This window comes from Betta splendens, chromosome 9 (assembly GCF_900634795.4).
Source record: "Betta splendens chromosome 9, fBetSpl5.4, whole genome shotgun sequence".
Classification (NCBI taxonomy): Eukaryota; Metazoa; Chordata; class Actinopteri; order Anabantiformes; family Osphronemidae; genus Betta; species Betta splendens.
The window spans coordinates 11686713-11710637 of NC_040889.2; the positions used below are offsets into that span (position 1 = coordinate 11686713).

The following is a 23925-nucleotide window of genomic DNA, read 5'->3' on the forward strand; positions in this document are numbered from 1 at the left end:
GTAGTGGGGTCTCCTGTGGGCGATGTCTGCCACCTACTGGAAGGAGCATAGGATGCAAACCCAGCTGGGTCAGAGTATACGTCAGTCTGGGCTGGTTCAGAACAAACTGTAAAGGTACTAATGTAACGGTGTCTCAAGGTCATTGAACTGTTGCTTAAGTTCTCACTTACACAGTCAAATAAGTTTTTGAATTCTTTACTGTTTTTTTTTTTTTTGTTTGTTTTGTTTTTTTTTCCTTTGCAGTTTAGTGATAATACTCCCATCATTACTTTTGTTTAGTCTAGACAAAAATTCAGGTTGAGGCTTTTTTTTTTTTTTTTTTTCGTTTTTTTGTTGTTGTTTTTATAAAAACATGATTATTTGACAGATGGCGACCAGGGCCAAGATTAATGCTGTATAATATCAGTATTACAGTAAAATATTAACCTGCTGCAACTGTCACGTCGGTGAATAATGCAGTACACACACTGTAAAACTCATCTAGAGGACTAGAAACAAATGCTGTATGTTGTAGCAGCTGACACTAAGTTTATCAAACCTTTTGATTGTGAAGTAGTAAATCATACTTTTTTAATGAAAACCATTTTTGTATTTGAATTCTGATCTTGGGTTGGATCTGGGCTAATACTCTAAGCCTTTATGATACATGCAGTTTTTATTTGGAGGTCCTGACGGTAGGGAGGAAAATTCGGATTCCCACCCAGCACTCGTCGCATACCGTGGGATTAAAGCTGTGGATGTCCGGCTGGCAGCGTGACAGCAGGCTCCTCTGTCCCTGCGTCCTCAGATTAGCAAACATGCTCGCTTCGCTGAGGAAATTGCGACCAGATGGCTTGTAGCTGGATTATGCTCATTACTGGTCCAGTTATGAAACTGGAACTGTGTTTTCTAATGCTCCTAAGGGAGCTAATCTGGAATGAGAGGCTCGGAGAAACTGTAGGAGCCCTGTCAGAATGTTAAATGCTGGAGGAACCAGGTTCCATGTTTAAGATTCAAATCACTGTAGCTGTCCCACAGCTCAAGGTTACACTTCCACCAGGCTGCAAGGTGCCGAGCCACAGCTGGCGGTCACCTCAGCCCCAGCGGGTTACCATGGAAACCAACACGGCCTGGTTCGCCACTGCATGTGATGTAATGTCTGTGGATGGCTGCTGGAGGAGGAAGGGTACAGAGCGAATCATGTCGAGGTCAAGCACGTTTCCTGGACGTCCTTATCCTGGTTGTTAGTCTGGATTCACCCGCTGCATTGTCTTGTAGCCGATGCCCTAGGATCTATAGGATGGTGGCCAGAGTTTTATATTCACGGTGTAAAAATGAAAATAGTTTGGATTCCACTCATGACTTGCACATGATACCAATGAGCAGTGTGTTCTCTCAGTGTAACGTGTGGTCTGTTCTGTTTTCAGAGCACCATGTGATGTCATCTTTTAAGAGGAACCCTTTGGAGCAGGCCTTCCGCCGACCCAACGCCAACATCACTTCAAACTACCTGATCAACCAGTACTGGATCCTGGTCAGCCACAAGTTCCCTGCCCTCATCTACGACCTCATCCTGCGCCTCTCTGGACAAAAGCCACAGTAAGAACCACTCCAGCCTTCACCTGTAGAACGTGTTTCTCCAAACAGGGCTGCTGTGACCTCCACCCTTCTCTTATTCAGGATGATGCGCATCTTCAACCGGCTCCACAAGGCCATCGGCCTGCTGGAGTATTTCAGCAGCCAGGACTGGGAGTGGAACTCTGAGAACATGAGCATGCTGATGAGCCAGCTAACGCCTGAGGACAGGAAGGTGGGTCCATTCAGGCCAGATTGATGTGGCAACAATGACCTTCACCCTCAGTGAAAAGCACTTGCAGTAGAATTTGAGGTTTTTCCACTGAGCATAAATGTTTTGTGTCTTTTCTTTCTGTCCTCAGACATTTAACTTTGATGTGCGCCAGCTGAACTGGCCTGAGTACATTGAAAATTACTGCATTGGCACTAAGAAGTACGTCCTGAATGAAGACATGTCTGACATTCCTGCTGCCAGGCAGCATCTGAGGAAGTACGTGCATCCAACAAATGCCAAGATGCTTTAGTGTTTGGTCTTGGACTCTGTCATAATACGTTCCTCTTCTGATCGACAGACTGAGGAACATCCGCTACACCTTCAACACTCTACTGGTGGTCTTCATCTGGAGGGTGTTCATCGCCCGCTCCCAGATGGCCAGAAACATCTGGTACTTCGTGGTCAGCCTCTGTTTCAAGTTCCTCTCCTACTTCCGCGCCTCCAGCACCTTAACCAACTGAGTCTTCCTCAGCACCTGGAGCCAGAGACGGCAGCCCTCGCCTTCAGCCGTCGCCTGGACAAAACATCTGAGACTCTGACATCCGCTGAGGACCCCCCCGGACCTTCCCTCAGCGTGGATTGGCAGGGCTCCCTACAGGAGGGGGTTGCAGCTGGGGAAAAAGGTCTACTAGCCATGAGTTATTTTAGTTTTGGAATCTGTCATCCGTACCTGCACTGTCCAGTCACCAACACAATCCGATGTCCATCAATTTTGTATCGACTGTTTTCTTCTCAAAGTGGCCAATTATATATGCAACAATAGCCTTTTGTGACTTCCATCCTCGTTTCATCCTCCTCAATCTAACGTTGCCTTGTAGTGATTTATTTTTTTTAATACTTGAAAAACGGCAGCACTTCAGTAAAGGGAAGGTTTAGTTTTTTACTGTGGCCATGTCCAGTTCCCCTCTAATGTGCAGGTGGTTTGGATAACTGTACGTTTCGCCTTTCCTACGGTTGCACAGCTGACGGTGGCCTGTCTCAAGGCCAGTCCACATTATTGAGACTAGTATTAAATGCAGAGGCTGGTATCGGTACAGGTATGCAAACGTTCTGCTCTTGACCTCGGTTATTTATCAGTGTCTGTCTCATCCACTCTTTGCCTGTCTGTACAGCAGTTTATACTGAAACTAGGTTTACTACTTTTACATCTTTATACTTGCATCAGACTAGTCTGATATGTAGTAGACGTGAGCAGTGTATTATATATAAATAAGAGTTGTCAGTCAAGTTTATCTGTATAGCCCAGTATCATAGTTTACAGTATTGACTGAAAGAGTCATGAGGGAATAACTTGAACAGATTCTAAAAGGTCCAATGCTGTTTTACTAAAACAAAGTATCTAAAGAATGAGTTAAAGTCCAAGATGGAAGGTAGATGGTGGTTAAAGGACCAGGGTGGGACCAGTTTGAGGTGTTATGGAGCTAGGTCAGCCTGGTTTGTGTTGCGTTCATGTTGCCATGGTAAATTGCGTTTCCCTGAGAACATAATTGGATATGTTTAGATTAAACCAGGAGGTCATTAACTACTCGACTGAAGCATCACTGACTAGATGATGGAACCTAAACGGCTTTGTAGGGACATGATGGGTGATTACTAAAGAGTCTCTGTTATTGACTAGAGTTTTTTTAAACATTATCGGGCGTTTCAGAGAAAACGAGCTGATGTGATGCTGTGCTGCATGAAGCAGCAGATGTGAAGGTGCTTATGGTTCTAGAGGCAGGCCTCTGGACACGGGATCATGCAGTTTATTAGACGTTCACGTTGGAGATGCCATCCAACAGCTGGTCAAAGGTCCAAAAGGTGGTTAAATAGGGTTCTGATAGCTGATCTCCGACCCTGGATTCAACTATGTACATATAGTTCACTACCAAAAACCGTACTTGACTGTTTATTTTTGCTTGGTGAGCGTCTTCACAGGGTTCCACCATAGAGCTTCCCACAGAGTCTACCAAATGCTGAGCGACAGGAACGTCCGACTTTTACTAAACTGTCTACACTGTGTATATATTACAACACACACAGTTATTGGCCTTTATTGGAGAAAAAGGGACAATGTGTTTATGCAACGCGTCTGTTTTCATTTCAGGGTGATGAACCTAATCGTCCACATTGTGCGAGGTGTGTTTGAGTGGTTCAGTCAGTGCTTAACGAGTTACAGGGCTAACGAACAGGCGTCATTGTTCTGGAGTCTGTCACCAATGATTCTGTTTTGTTTTTGTTTTTTTTTGTTTTGCATTTTTTTGTCATTTGCAAAATGTTTTACCACCTTTTATTCCCAGCTCTGACATTTTGTTCCACTCTGCTTGATAAAATCAAAATAAACTACAAGAGACTACACCTTGGCTGTAGTGCTTCAACCTTCCATTTTGGTGTGATTCAAGTACTGGCTTTACCTCAGTCATCTGTATTTAGACAAATTAAGAACATGCATGAGTGAATCAAAGCTTTGTTTTATTTAACATGGGCATGACACTATTGGTTTCCTGGAATCTCAGTTCCAACTCACTCAAATGTACAGAGAGGCCTTTAATTACTGAAGTCTGATAGTGAATCACCTTAACTGTAGAATTTAAGGGCTGTACCCAATAGTGCCGTCCTCTGCTGGTTGTGGACATGACGACATGCAGAGGGCAGAACATTCACGTCAACGCTTGCTACTCCGGGGGGATGTCGTCGGCCAGAACGGGGATCTGGTGGTGGTTCACATTGTTGGTCTGGTTGTGCGGATTCACGTCCTGGAACACATTTAATAGAGATGTGTTGTTTAAACGTGGCATCGTGAAACGCTGCGCGTGCAGACGGTGCCTCACCTGCCGGGCCCGTGGGCGCCCAGTCTGAAGCGGCAGCAGACGAGGTGGAAGCAGGAGCCGACCAGCCCGTGGAGCATGCCTTCGGGAGAGAACACGGCCACACCTGTTATGCTGCACAACACAGCGCCTGCCGCTTACTGAAACCTGCCTGTGGTGGAGAAGATTCCCCCGACGATGCCGCACAGTCGCACCAGGAACTGCCACAGGGGCATGTGCTGCTCGCTGACCGTCACCGTCAGGGAGCTGGTGTCGTACTTGAGGAAGATGCCGGACACGCCGTGGCTGCCTGCCGCGTGGTTTATGGCCCGCTCCTTGGAAACGGAGGCGGAGGTCAGCTCCCGTCCACAACACCCATGCATCAGGTTGATCCTGGGACTTACTCGCTCGGTGACCGAGAACTGATGCGTGTCGGCCGCGATCTTGTACGTGTTCAGCCTGGTGGGGACCACGGTGATGAAGTACTGGAACATCTGGTTGTCTGGGGCAAAAACACAGCAGCTGAATGAAATGAATAAAGTATTAAATATGTTGGACTTCTCCTCCTGCTGCTCTTCTGGCGTTCACGTACTGTTGTCGGTGAGCTTCTCGGTGCCGTCCAGAGGATTTATGATGCCCGGTATCTCCTCCCCAAAAGACAAGTGGTCTATTCGATGAGAGAAGTTGTACGCTGGGGGGCGAGAGGAGGAAACGGAGTCGTGAGCTGATGCACGGAGGAAAACGAGGCATTAAAATGAAAACTGCTTGAACCTACACTCGTGGCTCACAAAAGCAGCGATGTGAGCGTGGCCCTGAGGATGGTGGATGGGCCTGAAAGAGGCAGACGGCTGCTGTTAGAGCCTGGCTTCTGCGCGTCGCCAGCCTTTTCATGGGGATTTCTTACTTTCCCACGGTGATGTGCAGGTTTCCCGCCACCTTGTTGACGTAGGCGTGTCCGTGGATCCTGCAGGCGTTACGAGGCTCTGCAGACGCGTCCTCCCTGCACAGAAACACTCGGGTTGAGGCTGCGTTGTGTGAACGCCCCGTGCGTCGGGCAGGCGTGCGTGTCTGACCGTGGGGGCAGCGCCGTGGGGGCTCCTTTCAGCAGCGTTTTGTACAGGACCTCCTGGAGAGCGTGCTCTTCCCTCAGCCTGTTCTGAATGAGAAGCAGCGTCCTGGAGGACAAGTTAGGAACCTTAACTGCAACCTTAACCGTAACATCATATTCATTCTAAACGGCTCATTCTCACCTTTGCCACTGTCTCTGTTGTGGAGTCAGCTCAAAAATGACCTAAACAGAGGCACAGGCGCACTGTCAGATGATCTGCTGCTGACGCCAATTGGATGAGATGAGGCTCCACTCACCGGCTCATACTGGAGCCCACTGGATGTGATCATGGTCTCAGCCAGGTCCAGAATGTCGGCTCCAACATCTGCCGTCACAGAGAGCGAATCACTACAGGAACAGCTGCACGATGATCGCTTTACTTCTACAGAGGCTCGGGAAACTTACGCTGGCATTTCATGGCAACCGTGATGTCAACGTTTATCCTCAGTTTACTGTGGAAAATAGAACAGATGACACCATCATGTGCTTTACATGAGTAGTAAATCTAGAGAGTAACTCACCTGGAAAAATCCTTGTCCACTGCATATTCGTACTTCATCCAAGTGTCTCGGTAAACAAAGAACTCCAAGACTGCCAGGAGAGCCATGCCACCGAAGGCCAGGAGAGACACTGTGGAGAGACGGACGAACGGACGAACCGGGGGTTCGTCTTCTGTCAAAGGGAAGGTCTGGAGAACGTTGAGAACGCTCACCTGTTCCTCTTGAGGCCGACGTCTCCACGTAGCTCTCAGACACTTTAGGGAACGCGTCCAACTCCTTTACCAGGTTCAGGGCTTTCTTCCGGGACAGACGCCTCATCTTCAGACGCGAGACAATGATCTACCAGAGCATCACAAATACCACAGTCTGCAGTAAAATTTGTTCAAAATTAGTGATGCTGAACAAGATGAGCTAAGTGTGTAGAATGTACATTCCACTGATGGAATTAAAACAATATAGTCTATTTTATTAAATTCAAATGTATTTTGTTCATGAAAGAGTATAAAGAAACCTTTATAAATGTGTTTATCATGTTGTGTATAATATAGCCGATGTTAATTAGACAATACTTGCTGCTAAAAAAGATATTATGGTTTTTAAACGATTGTCCAGAGAGGCTGAAAATGTTACATTAAACTGTCCTGTATAGTATAATAATCCATAGGTCAACGTCATATTAACCCTGAACAGGCAGATAAGAGCGTTTCTGTGCGGATAATGTGACAGATCACAGCAGGTGTAAATCCTAACATGTTGATTCAACGCCTCCCTGCAGCAGCGTCATCATTCCTTCTAACTGTCGTCTTACCTCCTGTTTCATCTAGTCACATCTCAAACGGTGGAGAACAGTCCGCAAAAGCCACATTCAACAAGTCATAGGCGCCTGAATGTGATGAGATCTGGATGTAAGGACACCGAGATCCATCCATGATGGAAGCGGGAGCGCGTCTTTTCTGGTGATGATGACGTCAGTAGCGGTGTAAGGTGCGCGTTCCCGAACACATGCGGTTCCGTTGTTACGTCAGGAGGTGGCGCTTTAAGATTAAAATACTGCCTTTAATGGCTGACTTTTGAAGTAGTCTGAGAATAGAATACGTTAAAATTCCGTTTGTTTACTTAATTTATTTTTACACTTTTCAGAATAAGTTTTAGCACGTAAATAATAATATTGGTCATTAATACCTATTTTATTTATTATTATTTTTTATTTTAACGTTTTTAAATATCTACTACTACTACTTCTACTAATAATAATAATAGTTCCGTTTGCATGTAGGTTTCATTCACTTCGAGCAGCGTTAATAGGACAGAGGTGGATCTGCGGGTCTCACAGCAGCCGGACAAGACTGCGTGAAGAGCGTGATAACAATCAGCTAAAACAGCGCTGAAGGCTCCCACTGTCATCCTGAGAACAGAGGAGGTGTTTAGGTTTCACTGCAGAACCCAGTGAATCACATGTGTCCTCTGTGCTGAGTGTTGTGAGCCTGCTTGCCTATGCAGAGCAGCACAGATGGGCGTGTGGGGGGATGGGTGCTGTCAGCCCACAGATCAAGCTGTGGGTCGGTGGTCCCATTGCTATTCTCCACACAAGCACGTAGGGCATGTCAGACACGCTCCAAGGAGACATGCCAGGGATGGATATTGTTGTGATGTGGTTTTATCAGACACCATCAATTACATAAATATGTTGCAGAGAGAGCAGCTTCAGATTATGTGCATCATACAACTGTGGGATTCTTACGGGGATTCTGAGTCAGTGCTCATGCTTCAAACTACCATTTAAAGTTAATGGCAGATGCAAATTATTAAAACGTTTTGAATTAATGTTTAGTATATTTTATGAATAATTGATGCAAAGTAATGGTGAGTCAAGTATAAAAACCGCCAACATAGTCTTTAATTACGCTCAATGAATGTGATACTTTAAAACATTTGAACATTGAATAATATTGGCGTGTTTTATGATGATTGTTGACCTAAATTTAAGACTTAAGACCCAATAAATAGCTTTAGTAGATTAAATTTATATGTGTGGTAAAATTTTGGAAAAGATCTGTAAAAATATATTTAAATACACATAATGTGAAATAAAGTGAAATATATAAATATATAGTATAATTGTTAATCGCGAGTTGAAATGAAATCCAACATTTTTATTTTTGTACTGAATGTTTTTATTAATTTAGATGGAAATACATTTAATTGTGCTGAGCCGAAGTCTTAGGCTGTAACACGGACAAAATGCCAAAACAGAACCATTATGTCATTCCTTTGTTGGAAAAGTTTGCGTCTATTGTTGGCGCCTACACAACCAGATGGAAATGAATAATTTGGAAACTGACGTCAGAGGTGGGATTGCCTTGAATGGCGGATCTCGTGGGGAGCTCGGGGGAGCTCGGCTCTCCCTCGGGTATTTCCGGATGGCAAGTTAAATCCCCGCCCCGCTTCATTCCTGCGTTGTTTGGGGACAGTAGGAAGATGGCGGCGGTCCCGCTGTACTGTGTCTGCCGGCAGCCTTACGATGTGAGCCGGTTTATGATCGAGTGCGACATCTGTAAAGACTGGTTCCACGGCAGGTATGTTGTTTATGATTCCCTCCAGAGGTGTAGTCCACTGGAAGCGACGAACATCAGTCGTTCGTCCCGAAAAGGCGACGTTTCTCTAGCGGTGCCGACTGGTAGCTAACTTAGCTCGCTAGCGTTAGCGGTGGGCGACGGGGGTTTTAAACCGTCTATTGACTCGACTTTACGAAACAAAGTGGGGTTCAGTTCACCCAAATTGGCTTACGTTCACTACTACGTCGCTGCCAGCGAGTTCACAACACGCGACACGTACTCACTCTGTGGAATTACGTTAGAACGAGCGATTTTGAGCTTCATAGCAAATAGTTTCTGTACTAATACGCGGATCCAGCAGGGTTGGCGAGTTGTGCCAATGAGTGAGCGATCAAACGGCTGCCCGGCTGACAAAGGCTGTGTTTGCCGTCTCCTCACCACCAAACCACAAGAAATATTAGTCGTTAATAATGGTATTAGTGATAAAGAGACCACCGAGCCACTCCACTGTGGCAGCGTGAGAAGCTAAACCCAAGGTCCGGCTCAGCAAATCAGGGATCTCAGAGTAGCGGCCGTATTTTAGTTCAACTTTTCTACATAAGCGTTTCAAAATCAACTTCTGGACATAATGTAGTTTTACCAGTGGTGAGTTTTTAGAGTCAGCACATTAGTATGTTATTGTCGTTTTAGTGGTAGAGAACAAGGGGCTTGTTATGGTCGGCGTTTTGATTGACAGCTGGAGAAATTTAAATCCCCTTTCAGGCTGCGGAGGCACATGGCGGGACCCCTAGCGGCGGAACCGTGTACCGGCAGGCACAGGCGCCTGACCCGCTTCTGCTCAGCTCGTTCCGTGTGAAGTTTTCCCCGTGTCCTATCGACAAAGCCGTCTGTAACCGGGCCATTTGTGTAATTGAGCGGTGCATGCCTTGTGCTGTGTGCGGGTGGTGCTGTTCAAATCCTCGTGAGGGAGTTGTATTGTTGTTCAGTGCACCTCTATTGTGCATCTGTAAGTTTTGCCCAAAACTCAGATTTTTAGTCCAAGTAGTTATGCACAGTTAGGTTCTGCAACCAACTTCTTATCTTTTATGCAAAAGGTCATTCCAAACTACACTCTGACTGTAGTATAATAGTTGGGTAATAAACAGAGTTGAACGCAAGCTTTATCAGCAGAGTAAATCTCTAAGACAGGAGAGTTGCACTGCTTCTCTATGGCTCAGTGTTAGACTCAGGTATTTGACAAAACCTGACTATGATGCATGTGTAGGCTGTATGGGACAAAAGTTACAAACGTCCCGTTCCTCTGTCCTTTGAATCAGCCTGCGTGGGCATATCTCCAAGGAAACTGCTTATGAATACAATAATCTGTTTTTGCTCGTGTCGAAATGACGGCAGCCATTGCGTAACCACATTAAGCACACTGCCAGAAAAACTTGCTGGCCAGAATTTGTGGTGTGTCAGAGCCAAAAAAGACTGGCTGGCTGTGTGTCATGTGCCAGCAAGAAACGGAACAAATGTTGGAGCTTCCCCCGTTGATGACTAATAAGCGCTTGCACACATGCAGCAAAACTCCAAAAACAGTCACATTTCCAGCCTCTTTCCCACGACGTCGGCCAGAAGGAAAGGGATATTCTCTGGCCGAGGAAGCCGGCATGGCAGCATCGGAAAGGCGAGGAGCACAACCTCGCAGTGCCTGTTTATCAGTGTACTAGTGTGAGGGACTTTTCTCATTGCCTCGGCCTCTGGAGAGCATCCTGTTTTCAGTCACCTGTCCTGTATGGCTTAATGTGTTGAGGCCTCAGGAAGTCAGAACTCTGTGTGCTTTTTCATTGTGGGATTTTTATTATTGTTATTTTTCAGAAATGTTTCGTTTTTTTTTTTTTTTTTTATCAGATTAGTCTGGTGATGGAAACAGTTGTAATAGTAGTTATCTTTCATTATTAATTAACAGTGACAGTAAAAGAATTTAATTAAAAACAGCCGTTGATGAACTTGTTTCAGTTTCTGCTATGCATCCTTAGATGGCTTGTGACACTCCCTCTTTTGAGTTATTTTGCTCCCCGTGTTTGAAACCATTCCCTTTGCATGACTCTACAATCCTCGAGAGCCAAATCCTGCATGAGCCTATGGTTCAGATTGCTTATGTTTGTTTGAACTCTGCTATATACCCTTTACCCTGGGCTAATTACAAGACCTGCCACTGTAAATGGTTTGTGTGCAATGTGAAGTGGCGCACAGCTCTTACTGCAAGACGTCCGCAAGTCGAGTCAGATCACAGGTTTGCCCCTGTGTAGGTGTCAGGAAGCCTAATCTGCACATTGTTTGATTTTAAGCACGAGCAGTGGGGGTGATGATGGAACGGTGGGGCTGGATAAGCCAGAGGGAAAGATTGATGGGAGCTCTAGCGAGCCAAGTTCAATGGACAATTCGTCAATGTCACGCAGTGTGAGCGCACTGAAGAGAGATGGATAGCCTCTACAGAGTGCCTCTTTAGTGTTTACGCTGTGTAGATTGATGGATACGAGGAAGGATTTTTCTCTTTTACTAATGTTCTCCACGAATGAGGCGTTTCACATGATCCGTTTGATAAGTTAATTGGACAAAGTAAGGAGCAGCCTCTTGGCTCTTATTAAAGCTACGTTTGCATTCATCAGTCAGCCTGTCTAAGAAGCTGCTTTACTTTCAGCTCTATCATCATTATCAGATATGGTTAACGTCTTTGTCACCAACCAGCATATCTCCTAACATTTATGAAGTGCTCACGGCACGATTACATGCAAGACAGCCTTTAGCTGAGTTCAGGCTCAGTTTGTTGTGATGTATTTCACTGACCGACAATCACAAGACGGATGACTTTGGTTTACAGGGTCACCAGGGCCTTAAGGCAACGGTGCTGAGGACGCGCAAAAGCTGCCTGGAGGCAGCACAACGTGCACCAACAACACTAGTATTGTTCAGACACTTGTCTGAGGGGCATGAGGAAGCACTGCCAAGTGATCCTCCTTGTTGTTTAGCAGCTGACTACAGAGACAGCCACTATGTTACCGCTGCACCAACAGGACAGAAGTAGAAATAACAGAATCGCCCATAGATCTGATAAGGTCTCGAGGCCTAGCAGTGTTTATGTTCTCACTGATTGCATTAGGAAAAGGTCCACAAGAGTCACATACTCCTCTGGGGTGAAGAAAGCCAGGTGTGTGTAAGCGTCCTCATCATCTCTCCCTATCTCTGCCAGCCATCCGTTAGGGATCTGCCAGTTCTCTAATGTAGGCGTGTCTCTGCCCCATGCAGAGCGGTTATTTAGAGCTTAAAATAATGGCCAGGTCCGCCTCCAGCCTTTGTGTTTCTGCACAGATCATGGAGGACAATGAACCCCTCACAGTGCATGGACTAATGAATAAGCCCTCTCAGTCACACAGGAAGGAGGCTCTTGAAGCGAGGAAGTGGAGGGACTGTTGATGCAGGGGTTTTAGCCAAGTACACACATGTCCTCACATCCAGGAAGGGATGTTTGGCTTGTTAATCTGTTGCAGTGCTACGTCTGAGAAGGGACAAGTTTAATTTTTAAGAGTCCTACCTGGCATATTGGTTGTACTTTTATTACAACAGCGTGGGATCAGATCCTCGCTATAATGAGCAGACCTCACTCCTCCTCACCAGATTTGTAGTGATGCAATACACCATCAAGCCTGAGCAATGCCGGGGAAACTGGTCCGTCTCTCACTTCTAGCTGAGTGTTCTATCCGTTTTTTTCCTTTCTGCGTCTCACGTCCCCACACTCTCTCTCAAGCCTTTGTGTCTGTCATAGACAGTAGTCACTGCAGGTGACACATGCGCTGAGTCAGACCAGCGCATGTGGCACAGTGCCCTCGTTTTTCTTTATGCGTTGCATAAAGGCGCCAAGTGAGCTGAGGACGATGAGGTCCCTGCAGCCGAGCACAGGCTGGTTCCGAACCTGCCGGCAGAAAGCTGTGACTCATTCTTTCCTCAGCGAACGGCCACATGTTTGAATCAGTATTCCAGATATGTAAACACTTAGTCCTTAATACTACAGCCAAGCACGGTATTTGTTGTCTGCTTGCACCCATCTTCAGGAAAACCCCTCTGACTTAAACACATTCCTTTGATAGCAACTGTATAAATGATGTTTGCTGTGGACTGGGAGCTGCTCTGGTTTATACTGTACCTTGCCTTAGTGTGGAGGTGGGGTGTTCACACAAGCTCACCACTTCCTGATGAGTTAATGGCCCTCCGCTTTATTTCCTTTACAGTTTCCTGCAATTTCTTGTAGATCAAAGCTGATGGCCGGCTGCAGTTTGCACCAGCCCTCCTGCAGGCCTTTGTTTAAAAGCAGAGCTCCTATTGGCAACCAACCAGCTTTATATCTTGTCACTGAGCTATTGACAGCCACCGACTTCTGTTCAGGCTGATTCTGGCAGTTTAGTTTCCTCCTTGAGGTCGTCTAGCTTTATCAACTGTGAAGTGAAGTAATCACACTGTTCCTGTGAAGTCCAAGTAGTGGTGGCACTGTTGTGTGTTTTTCTTCATCTCTGGAAGCAATGTAGCTTGTTACAAGTCCCAATTTTTAAAAGTCTTGTCTGTTGTACGATAGCCCACTAACCAAAGTGAAACAAATCGATGTTAAATCGCTTTAAAATAACCCCAGAATTGCATTAAAAGCTTAGTGGGTCCTTTGTGTTTGACCTCTCCACCTCCTTGTGCTCTTCACCTAACCCTAAAAATAAGCAGTGAACATTCTTGAGCTGCACAAACGCACAACTTTCTGTGTTTTTCTGGCTGAATGGCAGCTTGGTGGCAGTTGCAGCCACGCTGCTCTGGCATGCAACGGAGGAATGCAATTATGCTGCCTGTGGTTTGTCTGGTGCAGGCCATTCGGGGGTAGAGGTGTGAGTGACCGCGTTGCAGATCTGTGGGAGCAAAGAGACACGGATGAAGTTCACTGTGTGTACAGTTGGGAAGCTGACTTGCTCATTTTAATCTCTTGTCTTCCATAAACCAAAATGCAGTCGTGTTACACAAGTTTGGTTCCTTATTTAACACTTGAATTTTAATTGGGCATGAATCCTAATGTGTGCATCTTCTGATTCCAGCTGTGTGCAGGTAGAAGAGCATCATGCTGTGGATATTGATGTTTACCACTGTCCCAACTGTGATGTTGTACATGGACCCTCCCTGAGTGAGTAATGCTTTTTAATCTGTTATGGTTATGAATGTTGCGTTTACACCTCTGGATCTCTGGATCCCCTGTCCTAGGGAAATGAATCCCAGATTTGTTCCAGGATGGAGCAAAAAGGCCAGGCACAAACAGGTTGATTGAACCGTGTTATAGAGCCCTCCAATTTGATTGAACAAGCTCCCCCAGCTCTCAGTGCAGGGGTTGAGTAGTGAATTAATGTCCTCATGAAAAGTGGCGTTGATGTGCATAATTTACCACTTAGTGGGAGAACAGACATGATGAAATTAGACTGAACCGACATCCGGTGTCATTTGTTTGCAGTGAAAAAGCGCAACAACTGGCACAGGCATGACTACACAGAGCAAGACGATGGGTCGAAGCCAGTGCAGGCCGGCACCTCGGTGTTTGTCAAGGAGCTGCAGAACAAGACCTTCCCCAGGTAGATATCCGTGTAAATGCATGTTAACCTAACCACCAAGGGTCAAGTCCTAACTAAATGCAGATAGCATCATGTTAATGACATTACCATCACATTCAGTCAACCTATGACCTTGTTACAGCGCCGAGGACATTTTGATCCGGATGAAGGGGGAGCAGGTGACGCCCAGGTACCTGGAGAGGCACGGCTTCAACTACCCCATAGCGATCACCGAGATGGAGGGCCTGGGGCTTAAACTACCACCTTCTACTTTCTCTGTCAAAGATGTGGAGCAGTACGTGGGTAAGGCTCCTTCACAATGAACCGAATTTATTGTGCAGTGTCCAAACAGCTGCCGTCAGCTGGATCGAGTGTACCCAGCGCATTAGTGTTTATCTGTTGGGGAAGATCTGGCCTCCGTGACTGGAACACGCTGCAGCTTCAGTCTGCTTAAAGGCTAATGAAACCACCCAAGTCCAGCCAGCTAAGTGGCCATCGCTGAGCAGGCGCCATCTGTGTGTCAATATGAGCAGGTTTCCAGGTTCATGGGGTTTTAACCCACTTATCAGGCATCAGACGCCGGCTGAATGAGTTCTAAATGAGTGACGGCTTAGCTTTCACTGCCCTCCCTGTGACCACGGTGCTTCCTTATTGAAACTGCCTGCCACTTCCCAGCTCTTATTACAGGCCCATTACCAGGCCCACCGGTGTTTTTATCATTAAGTTCAGATTACACACTCCCTCTCTCACTCATCTTTATCCCATGCCCTATTGAGCATTAAGCCAAGGCACAGGTGTTGTGACCAGGGACCGAGTGTCAGCTTACATTTCTTACAGTTGGAAGACAATGGGTCAAGAGAGGTGAACTTATGTCCTGTGTGACTTGATGGAGTCCGAGCAGTTGTGGAGTCAGCTCGGTGTGTGGTCACTGATTAAGCCCAGTGCTCGAAGACTAATAAAATCCAGTGTTACTATTGTGTTGGAGGCTTAAGAAATACAGTTTGTCCTGAAGATGAGTTCTATGAACATCTTTTGATTTGTGATGCAGGCAACTGGAGTACTTTGTTTAATTATGTAAACATAGTAAAACAAGAAAAGAACAATCTATTTAGACTTGTCGGTCAAGCGAGGCTGTGTTTCTTTTATATTTTTTTTTTTTGCTGGCGTGTGGGTTTGCAGGCAGCTTTGTCTGTCGCTGCGTGACTCTCGGCCTCTGCTCCAGCTGTTCCCTGTCGTCAGACGCAGGCCAGCTGGGCTTCAGAGGTGTCCGTGTGAGCGAGAGACAGAGGGAGAGAACACGCAGAGGGGTAATAAAAAAGGTGTGTGGGAGGGGTGTGGGTAAAATACAGCAACCAGCTGTCCCGCTGCACGCTGCACCCTGCTCCTACTTCCGGCTCTGCGTGTCACCCAAGTGTGATTTGTGGCGACCCAACTGTTCGCTCTGCTTCAAGCCTGTGCGCTGACTTTTTTTTCCCCCTTCCTTTTTCAAGCATCTGTTTTCTTTCTCATACGTGTAAACATACCACATGCAGCTTTTGCTCTCCTCCTCACATCAATATGTGTTTCTCTTTATGCCTGACGTGTCCCACGCACACAGGTATTAAATGCTGTAGCCCTCTCGCCTCCACCCACTCCCACTCCTCAGGGACTGCTGGTCTGGACAGATTGACAGATTTTCTCATTTGCGTCTCAGGACAGCCCCCCCTGTGCTGCCATATTGATGCCAGTTTCCTTAGGGCTTGACCTCTGAAAGCACATGGCAATGCCATCAGTCCACTGACCCTAGTGAACTCTACATCCACACATACTCTACCCTGTCAGACACCCTGTGGACTAAATGGTGCTCATCTTCCAACTAGGTGGTGACAAAGTCATTGATGTGATCGATGTGGCACGGCAGGCTGACAGCAAGATGAAGCTCAGCGAGTTTATTAAGTATTTCACCAAGTGGCATCGGCCCAAGGTCCTCAACCTCATCAGCTTGGAGTTCTCTGACACCAAGTAAGCTACAACTCAGTTTACTAACTGTTTATTAAAAAAAGAGCCTCCAGGTTTTGAGGATTCTGCTCAACATATGAACGCATGAATTTGAGGTGGCTTATAAATAGTGTTCCCATCACCCCAGGATGGCAGAGCTGGTGCAGGTTCCTGACGTGGCTCAGAAGATGTCCTGGGTGGAGAACTACTGGCCAGATGACTCCTTCTTTCCAAAACCCTTTGTCCAGAAGTACTGCCTCATGGGAGTCAAGGACAGCTACACAGATTTCCACATAGACTTTGGAGGCACCTCTGTCTGGTATCATGTTCTCTGGGTAGGTGGGCTGTAAAGAAGCTGAATGTGTTTGGAAACCATTGTTTGCTGCTTAAACTAAGCTTGAGCTGCTTTCACAGCTACTCTGCCCCAGTTTGTTGTTAATCAGAAATGCTATGTTTTTAATAACTGGGGTTGTTTGTAACAGACACTTGCAGGTGACTAGTTAATGTTGCTGAGTGGTGGCCTATTCGTTCATCATGCTCCTGTGTACATTGCAATAATCTCACCTCCCCGGGTCAAACTCTGCTTTGTCCGCTTTTCAGGGAGAGAAGATCTTTTACTTGATCAAGCCCACTCCCGCTAACCTTGCACTATACGAGGCATGGAGCTCCTCGCCCAATCAGAGTGAAGTGTTCTTTGGGGACAAAGTGGACAAGTGCTACAAGTGTATTGTCCCACAGGGAACAACGCTGCTCATTCCTACAGGTCTGTAATGGTCCTCTGACTTGCTTTTATGTGATACTAGTATCTAAAGGCCTCTACAATTCGTTTACACACGTATTTCAGCTTACATGATTCAGTCAAAGCCTTTTTGTTTGGCTGAGGTTCAGTGTCATCCTATCTGCAGAATAAATTTAGCTAAGTAGCTTTACTAAGTAGTAGCCTTACTGATGGAATTATATAATAGTTCAACACCAAAAGAGTTCTGACAAGAACAGCTTCCCTACAGTCAGATTTATACTAAAATCAGGCATCTGCTCTCAGCAAATGCAGCGATTCATCCAGTTGATTTCACGGCACAAACAGCCAGAGTCTGCTTTTTGCAGTTGTTTGACTGACAGCTTTCTCCCCACACTAACACACTAACCGGGAGAAATGCACCAGAACCTAAACCTAAAAGACTAGGCGTGAAAACACCCTGGATGAACGTCTAGTTTGTGGTTTCCAAGCAAAATAAATCAGTGACACAGACGTGCAGCTTAACTCGCTCCTCGTCAACACAGCTCACCTGCCACGATGTGTTTGCTTTCAAATGTATTGAAATGTTCAAATAAATCATTCCTGTGGCTCCTGCCAGGAACAGAGTCTTCCTGAAGGTGCTTTGTCATAGCCAAAGAAAAACAGGAGGGGATTTCCTCACAAGCATCAGTCAAGTGGTTCCTAATGGTCATAATTACAATGCAAATGTGAAGTAAAAGACAGCTGCTGTGCTCTGTGATGAAAGACACTGTAATGCTACAGACGCAGCTTCCTGTCACAGGTGACTGTGATATTTTAGTAAAGTGTTGTGTTAAATGATTTTACATTTCTCTACCCAGCTTTGTTGTTGTTTTAAGTCAGCAAATAGACTTTTCATGTCTTCTTGCTGAAGTGAAGCTAACATCTCTAGTCATACAATTATCCATCCATCAGTCCCCCAGTAGAGTTTTTAAGCCGATGAAGTTCCTTTGCTCCAGGCCAGACAAAGCTTCGTTTAGCCTGTCAACTGCTGGATGTCCTCAATCAGCCTTCCAGCCCCATGCTCTCCCAGCAGGCCCACGCAGCATTGTAAAAGAGGGCTTTTTGTAGAGGGTGCGGAGAGGTGGGAATTAAGTGGGGGTCAGAGAGCACAGCAGGTTAGTCAGCCTGTGTATTATCAGGCCTGTCCATCAGCCTTACGCCAGCCCCCCTCTCCAACTCCGCTTTCTCTTGTTCTGTGCTTTAAGAGTGTTGTTTATCTGAGGGGGACGCATCACTCTCTAAGAAACACTTGACTGGTTGAAAACTTTTATTACTGTGTTTTCTCATTTGCATGCATTCTGTGCCTAGTAGTAATTTTAGTGTATAGCCCAGATTGGTCTCATGTAATTGATGTTTGATTAGTTCTGGTCAGTATGAAAATGTGATTTTGACTTTTCTCATGTTGTGTTGCTCAGTGAATGAGTGAACCTAAACATTGTGCTCTGGCGCCACTTGCAGGCTGGATCCATGGTGTTCTCACCTCTCAGGATTGCATGGCATTTGGAGGGAACTTCCTTCACAACCTCAATATTGGCATGCAGCTCAGGTAAAGGGCTCAGAAAATTAAATGAATGATTTAAGCCACAATCTCGCCGCATGAACTTAATCTCAAAATGCTCTGTGCTGGTTTTCAGGTGTTATGAAATGGAGCGTCGTTTGAAAACTCCAGACCTCTTCAAGTTTCCGTACTTTGAGGCTATCTGTTGGTATGTGGCCAAAAACCTCCTGGAAATGCTAAAAGGTGAGTTTGGTTTTACAGATCAGCTTTGAGTTTCAAACTTCAAAAAAATTATTTGGTTTAAAAACTATATAAAATGTTTTTTTCCCTTTTCAGAGCTACGTGAGGACAATTGTCCCCCACCAACCTACATAGTGGACGGAGTTAAGGCTTTAATCAGTGCACTAAAGACCTGGTTGAAAAGAGAGGTGGGTCGGCCGGTGTTCTCACAGTCATCTTACCTTCACATTCAGTTTGTTGAGTCCAGACGCTTGCTGCTACAGACCTGAGCTGTTCTTATCTTCTGGATGTGTGTCAGTGGGCGACAACAGATGTCTCTCTGTTCATTTCTTTCCTGTCTTAATGTGGCCTGTTGTGTCTTCACAGGTGAGTGAGCCAACCAGTGAGGTACCAGACAATATCAGGCCTAACCATCTTATTAAAGAGCTGACCAAGGAAGTCCGCTACCTGGAGGTAATAAGAATATAGACAGAACTGGGGTTCCATTCTGGTTTTACATATTAAGTAGCTGATTTCTTTTGAAAATAATTTCTTACATGATGATGTCTAATTTCAAAGTTTACAGTTAGAGTTTCTAAGCTTACAGTGCATTCCTCATTTTAAACCGGTGGACACTTGACATAACTAAATGTGTTCTTGTATCTTTTCGACAGGAAGAAGCAGTCAGTGGCGGCAAGCCAGTGAAATCTCAGGGAAGTGGGTGTGGAATAGGATTGACTGGCTGCCCGGCCACTCGCTCCACACTGGAGAGGCTGTGCCAGGCTCGGCGGGCAAGAAGAGCTGCCAGGCGGTTAAGGGAGCAGCAGCAACACGGCCCAAAGGTGCCCTCCAACCTAGACATCTTGGAGCAGCACACCAAGGAGGTGCTGAAGAGGCTGGAGGTGGGACCTCTGGAAGAGGTGAGAATCAGGCAGATAACAGGTAGTATTTGTGTGAATTAAAGCGTTCTTATGGACCAGAAGACTTAATGACACTAACTGACTCTGTCCCCTGTTTAGGATTCGGCGTTCTGTGCCAAGGTTCATGGGAAACTCAACAAAGTGTCAACTGCATCAGCTGCTGCTGCTGCAGAGTCTTTGGAGGACAACCACCTACGGCTGATGTTGGTCAATGGCAGAATCATCAGGTGAGAGCGCCCAGGTCTAAGTAACAATGAGGAATGATGCGTCGGCCCAAATGGAATAAATTGATTCAAACAATGCATATAAAAAAACAAGGAGCAGTAAGACCTATTTTATTACAATATTTTTGTTGTGACTCTGAGATTGTATGTATCATGAAGCACTGGCAGAACACAAACTAACATTTTACCTGGGTTTGCAGAGATATGAGGCGAACTGGCAGAAGCCCTGTTAAAACAGAGAGTGAACCATCATCTGTTTGCCAGAGTCCAATGAAGACTTGTATGATACAGGACAGTCAAGATGGAATGTTTGAGAAAACCACACTCCTCAGTAAGTTATCATAGACTTCATGTTTCAGTGTTGATTACCTTCAACTGATGGTGTGTTGCTGTTTCCTCAGGGGGTTTAGAAAGGGTGAAGACTGAACTCAGGGAAGACGTCTCAGGACACTCCAGTGTGTCCGACATGGAGTCAGACAGTGACTCTCCCATAGAGGTAAATAAGTGCAGGAGCTTATCACACTCTGTGACAGAACAGAGGGGCAGATGTAATTGTGCTTTAGATACTGACACTTCTTAATGAATTGCTTTGCTAACACAGCATAAAGCATCATCGCCGTCATCCTCTTCTGACGAGGATTCAGAGAGTTCCCAGACAGAGGATGAGGAGGAGAAAGGCTCAGGGCACACCATAGAGCTGGACCATAAACTCAGGCACAAACACAAAACACTCAAACGGTGAGGAATGTGTTGAGACGTTGATGATGGAAACGGTTTTATACCAGTATCAGTAAAACTAACATTTGTAGAGCAAGGTAGTGATTTTGTGATCTGTGCCCCTGCAGAGAACGTCCTACCTCACCCACCACAGAAGAGGCCATTCAGGGGATGCTGTCTATGGCTGGTCTGCTTTGCTCCTCTAAGCCAGAGAAGGTAGCCTCATCTCAGGAGTCCTGGTGGTCCAACTCCAGCCAGTGCTCACCAGTGGAGCAGAGGGACGAGGTGTTACACCAGCACCACCTGCTGGACAAAAGCCCAATGGACAGCCAGGGCAACAGCAGCAGTGAGGCCTGGGACAATCAGGGGCTCCCTAGCCCCCTCAGCCGAACCCAGGCCACAAGCCCAGAGGCAGACTATCAATACTGTGACCCTGCAATGTCTCCACCGCTGCACCCCTCAAAGAGGAACGCCCCCAACCCCCCACCCATCAGCAATCAGGCCACAAAAGGTTTGCAATCCCATCACTATTATTTTAAATATGCAGCAAACACTGATGTCTAACTGTGATGCCTGTTTCTCCTAATGAGGTCACTCAGCCTTTCTGTTTTTTTGTTTGTTTGCCTATTCTCAGGCAAACGGCCCAAAAAAGGAATGGCTACTGCCAAGCAGAGACTGGGAAAGATCCTGAAAATCAACAGACACAGTCGCGTCTTTGTGTAAGGCTCCAAGAACTTTAGAGGAGAAGTGAGATGCTGGAGATGTATCATTCAAGAAAAAAAAGAAACATTTTTCCATTTTGTTATCGGACACTTTGGTGCTGTAGAAACAGAAGAAAGGTATAAAACACAGACATACACACACTGCCTGGAGATGACCGTAACTGAATGAACCTTGACATGTAGAACACGCTCACTGTGCACGCTTAGGAGACAGGGTATTGGATTTGATATAAGCAAGTGCACATCTTCACCATAAGCACACTAAGAAAAAAACGACAATAAAAGCTTCAAGCTAAAGGAGAAGACGAGCATGTGAAATTATCTGCTGCAGGGAAAGTAGAACTGAAGCTTCTGTGGGCATTCAAATGGACAAAAAGATGTGGGAGGTCTACCGGACGACAAACATGTTTGCTTTGCCAGCGAAACGGCAGGATACCTATTGCTTCTGACGCCAAGATCATCTGCATCACATTTATTACCCCGTCTGAAGACCTTCCCAGCTATTTCTGACCAGGATGGAGTCCCTGGCAGGGTCCTTTTTTTTTCTTTCCTCCCCTCCTAAGGACCCTGAAGGGTGAGACAAGGGGCTAAAGGAAAGGTGGTGAACTGAAATTTCAAAATGGTGCTTATTGTTTTTACTTTTCTCCACTCATGCTTGTCCCTTCCAATCGTCACCTTCCTCTCCTCTTTATCTCAATCCCCTTTTATCTCAATCACACCAGCAATAATGACTTTTGAGGAGTGAGTCCGAGGCAGCACTTTGGTGCATTTTTCCCTTCTTTATTCTTGTTTCTTTGGTTGAATTTGTATTATTTTGTTTATATAAAAAGGTCTAAATAGGTGCATTACAGACTTGCACAAATTAGTGCAAAACCTACTCAAACGCACTGTATGGGAACTAAGGATGTCTGTCTTTAAAAGGGAAGAAATTGTTCAGAGTGCTGCCTCTCAATGAATTTGTTTAAATAGGAATTGAGTCACTCATTTTGAAAAGCTCAAAATGACAAAACTCATGAGATCCTTAATTTATTTGTTTTATCTGTGATGTTTTTAATGTTATTTTTTATAGAGTCTGAATGATGTATTTATTAATTGAAAGAGAATGATTTTATTATATTTTGACCCTAAATCTCAGCTTTTGAGGGCTTTTTTTATGGGGTTATTTCTCCTTTAACACATACCTTTTTGTAAATGTGGATGTTTTAGAGTTCATGTGACCATCATCTGTTGCGTAGCATTCTACCTTTCAAAACCTTTTCCCTTACCCAGTTGAATAGAGCCCACATTGATTCTGGTCTGTTCTGCTTTTCTCTTTTTCTGTAGCCAGAGGTGTTTGGTCTACGTGTGATTAGAGTCTAGGTTAGGTTGGAAAGATGTCAGCTTTCATATCTATGCCTGAGCTTTTTCAACTTGTGCCACTCATTTAGGAAAAACAACAACCCACAAGTATTCTGAGCCATTGTGGTTGATCCAAAGTAGTCGATGTATTCAGAATTGAACAGTTGAGTAACTTTGGGAGGATGAGTGACTGATTTCTTTAATGTGTTTTGCTTGGCATGTGCAGTTTTTCACTCTCAGGGAATGATGCCATGGACATAACCTTTTGATTACCCACCAGCCACATCATGGATGCAGACCAGATGTTCTCAGCACTCACTCAAGACTTAAACTTCACCTCAAGCTTTGGAGTTGAAGTTTGTTCATCCATTAGGATTTCAGTTGTAAGGATAAGATCTCGCTCGTACCTTTTTTACAGTAGATACAATAGTTTCACAACTTCTGTTCATGTGAATTTCGTATTGTTCCCCACTGCTTCCAAGCACACGCTCAGTTATGTGTTACACCAGAAACACCCATGTTATAAAGTCCATTCTTAAAGACATTTAATGTAAATGTTGCCAAGTAGCTTTAAGACCACCCTTTGAACAGTGTGAGACTTTGAAAGCTTTGCTCAGGTTCACTTGTTGTGCACATGACCTGTGACTGTGTGATCTCTCATTCAGCCCTGATGTGTTTCACATAATCCTAACAACAAACTGACTTAAACCATTAGTGTTAATCACTTTGCCAGACTGATTTCCTCCTCTTTTCCTTACAATTTAACCTTTTGAACTCTCGTTGCATGTTGAATTATTGAAAACGTGCTGGCCCGCAGGCAGGGTTTGTTTCTAAGCTGAAGTATTCATCATACAGGATCTTTCCTCTTTGGTTTTATATGCAGCTTTCTTCACATTTCTTAATGAGCGTTGGTCCGCGCTATTTTTTTTTTTTCCCCAGATTTAAATTGCTTGATTTAAAAATATACAAACACTGGCTGTGACACAGACACTGTTAATGAATTGCATTTTGTTTCTGCATTTCAAAAATTGCGTGTAAATAAAACTAATGAAATAACGTTTGAGTGTCCTAACTTTACAGCCCGTAGTCAGTTTCCTGTTACGCTTTTACATCTTGGTTGCATTTTACATTAAGGCATCATAC

The 23925-nt window shown here is 45.3% G+C and overlaps 3 protein-coding genes across 4 annotated transcripts in view; 2 read left to right on the plus strand and 1 right to left on the minus strand.

The window, feature by feature from the left end:
• Positions 1–4165, plus strand: part of si:dkey-97m3.1 (fatty acyl-CoA reductase 1) — a 25966-nt gene extending 21801 nt beyond the window's left edge. For both annotated transcript variants that reach the window (XM_029163885.3, XM_055512089.1), the window contains exons 9-12: positions 1407–1578; positions 1660–1789; positions 1917–2044; positions 2127–4165. In XM_029163885.3, the coding sequence (XP_029019718.1) occupies positions 1407–1578; positions 1660–1789; positions 1917–2044; positions 2127–2289 (593 nt within the window). In that variant the 3' untranslated portion in view covers positions 2290–4165. The remainder of the gene's footprint in view (positions 1–1406; positions 1579–1659; positions 1790–1916; positions 2045–2126) is intronic.
• A 97-nt stretch (positions 4166–4262) lies between these two features.
• Positions 4263–7182, minus strand: LOC114863059 (endoplasmic reticulum-Golgi intermediate compartment protein 2-like). The gene is made up of 14 exons (XM_029163888.3): positions 7031–7182; positions 6435–6561; positions 6244–6352; positions 6128–6174; positions 5980–6047; positions 5865–5905; positions 5688–5789; positions 5519–5614; positions 5390–5445; positions 5207–5305; positions 5019–5116; positions 4787–4949; positions 4642–4717; positions 4263–4585 (listed from the first exon to the last, which is right to left on the minus strand). Exons 1-14 carry the CDS (start codon positions 7040–7042, stop codon positions 4483–4485), a joined length of 1197 nt encoding a protein of 398 aa, XP_029019721.1. The 5' UTR covers positions 7043–7182; the 3' UTR covers positions 4263–4482.
• A 1477-nt stretch (positions 7183–8659) lies between these two features.
• On the plus strand, positions 8660–23839 carry kdm7aa (lysine (K)-specific demethylase 7Aa). The gene is made up of 18 exons (XM_029162741.2): positions 8660–8798; positions 13886–13971; positions 14293–14410; positions 14532–14692; positions 16249–16390; positions 16515–16701; positions 16967–17129; positions 18603–18690; positions 18779–18885; positions 18979–19070; positions 19249–19335; positions 19536–19781; positions 19881–20008; positions 20206–20336; positions 20407–20501; positions 20607–20743; positions 20851–21233; positions 21357–23839. The coding sequence occupies exons 1-18, from the start codon at positions 8701–8703 to the stop codon at positions 21443–21445; spliced, it is 2538 nt and encodes an 845-aa protein (XP_029018574.1). The 5' UTR covers positions 8660–8700; the 3' UTR covers positions 21446–23839.
• Positions 23840–23925: the final 86 nt, after the last annotated feature.

What these genes read in the sequence shown, in the direction of transcription:
- kdm7aa (XM_029162741.2), top strand. Translation starts at nt 8,701, where the DNA reads ATGGCGGCGGTCCCGCTGTACTGTGTCTGCCGGCAGCCTTACGATGTG. An exon ending in TGTACATGGACCCTCCCTGA is followed by an intron (nt 13,972 to 14,292) that starts GTGAGTAATGCT and finishes ATTTGTTTGCAG; the next exon opens with TGAAAAAGCGCAACAACTGG. An exon ending in AACGCTGCTCATTCCTACAG is followed by an intron (nt 17,130 to 18,602) that starts GTCTGTAATGGT and finishes CGCCACTTGCAG; the next exon opens with GCTGGATCCATGGTGTTCTC.
- LOC114863059 (XM_029163888.3), bottom strand. An exon ending in GTGGACAAGGATTTTTCCAG is followed by an intron (nt 6,175 to 6,243) that starts GTGAGTTACTCT and finishes TATTTTCCACAG; the next exon opens with TAAACTGAGGATAAACGTTG. An exon ending in GTGGGCTCCAGTATGAGCCG is followed by an intron (nt 5,906 to 5,979) that starts GTGAGTGGAGCC and finishes GCCTCTGTTTAG; the next exon opens with GTCATTTTTGAGCTGACTCC.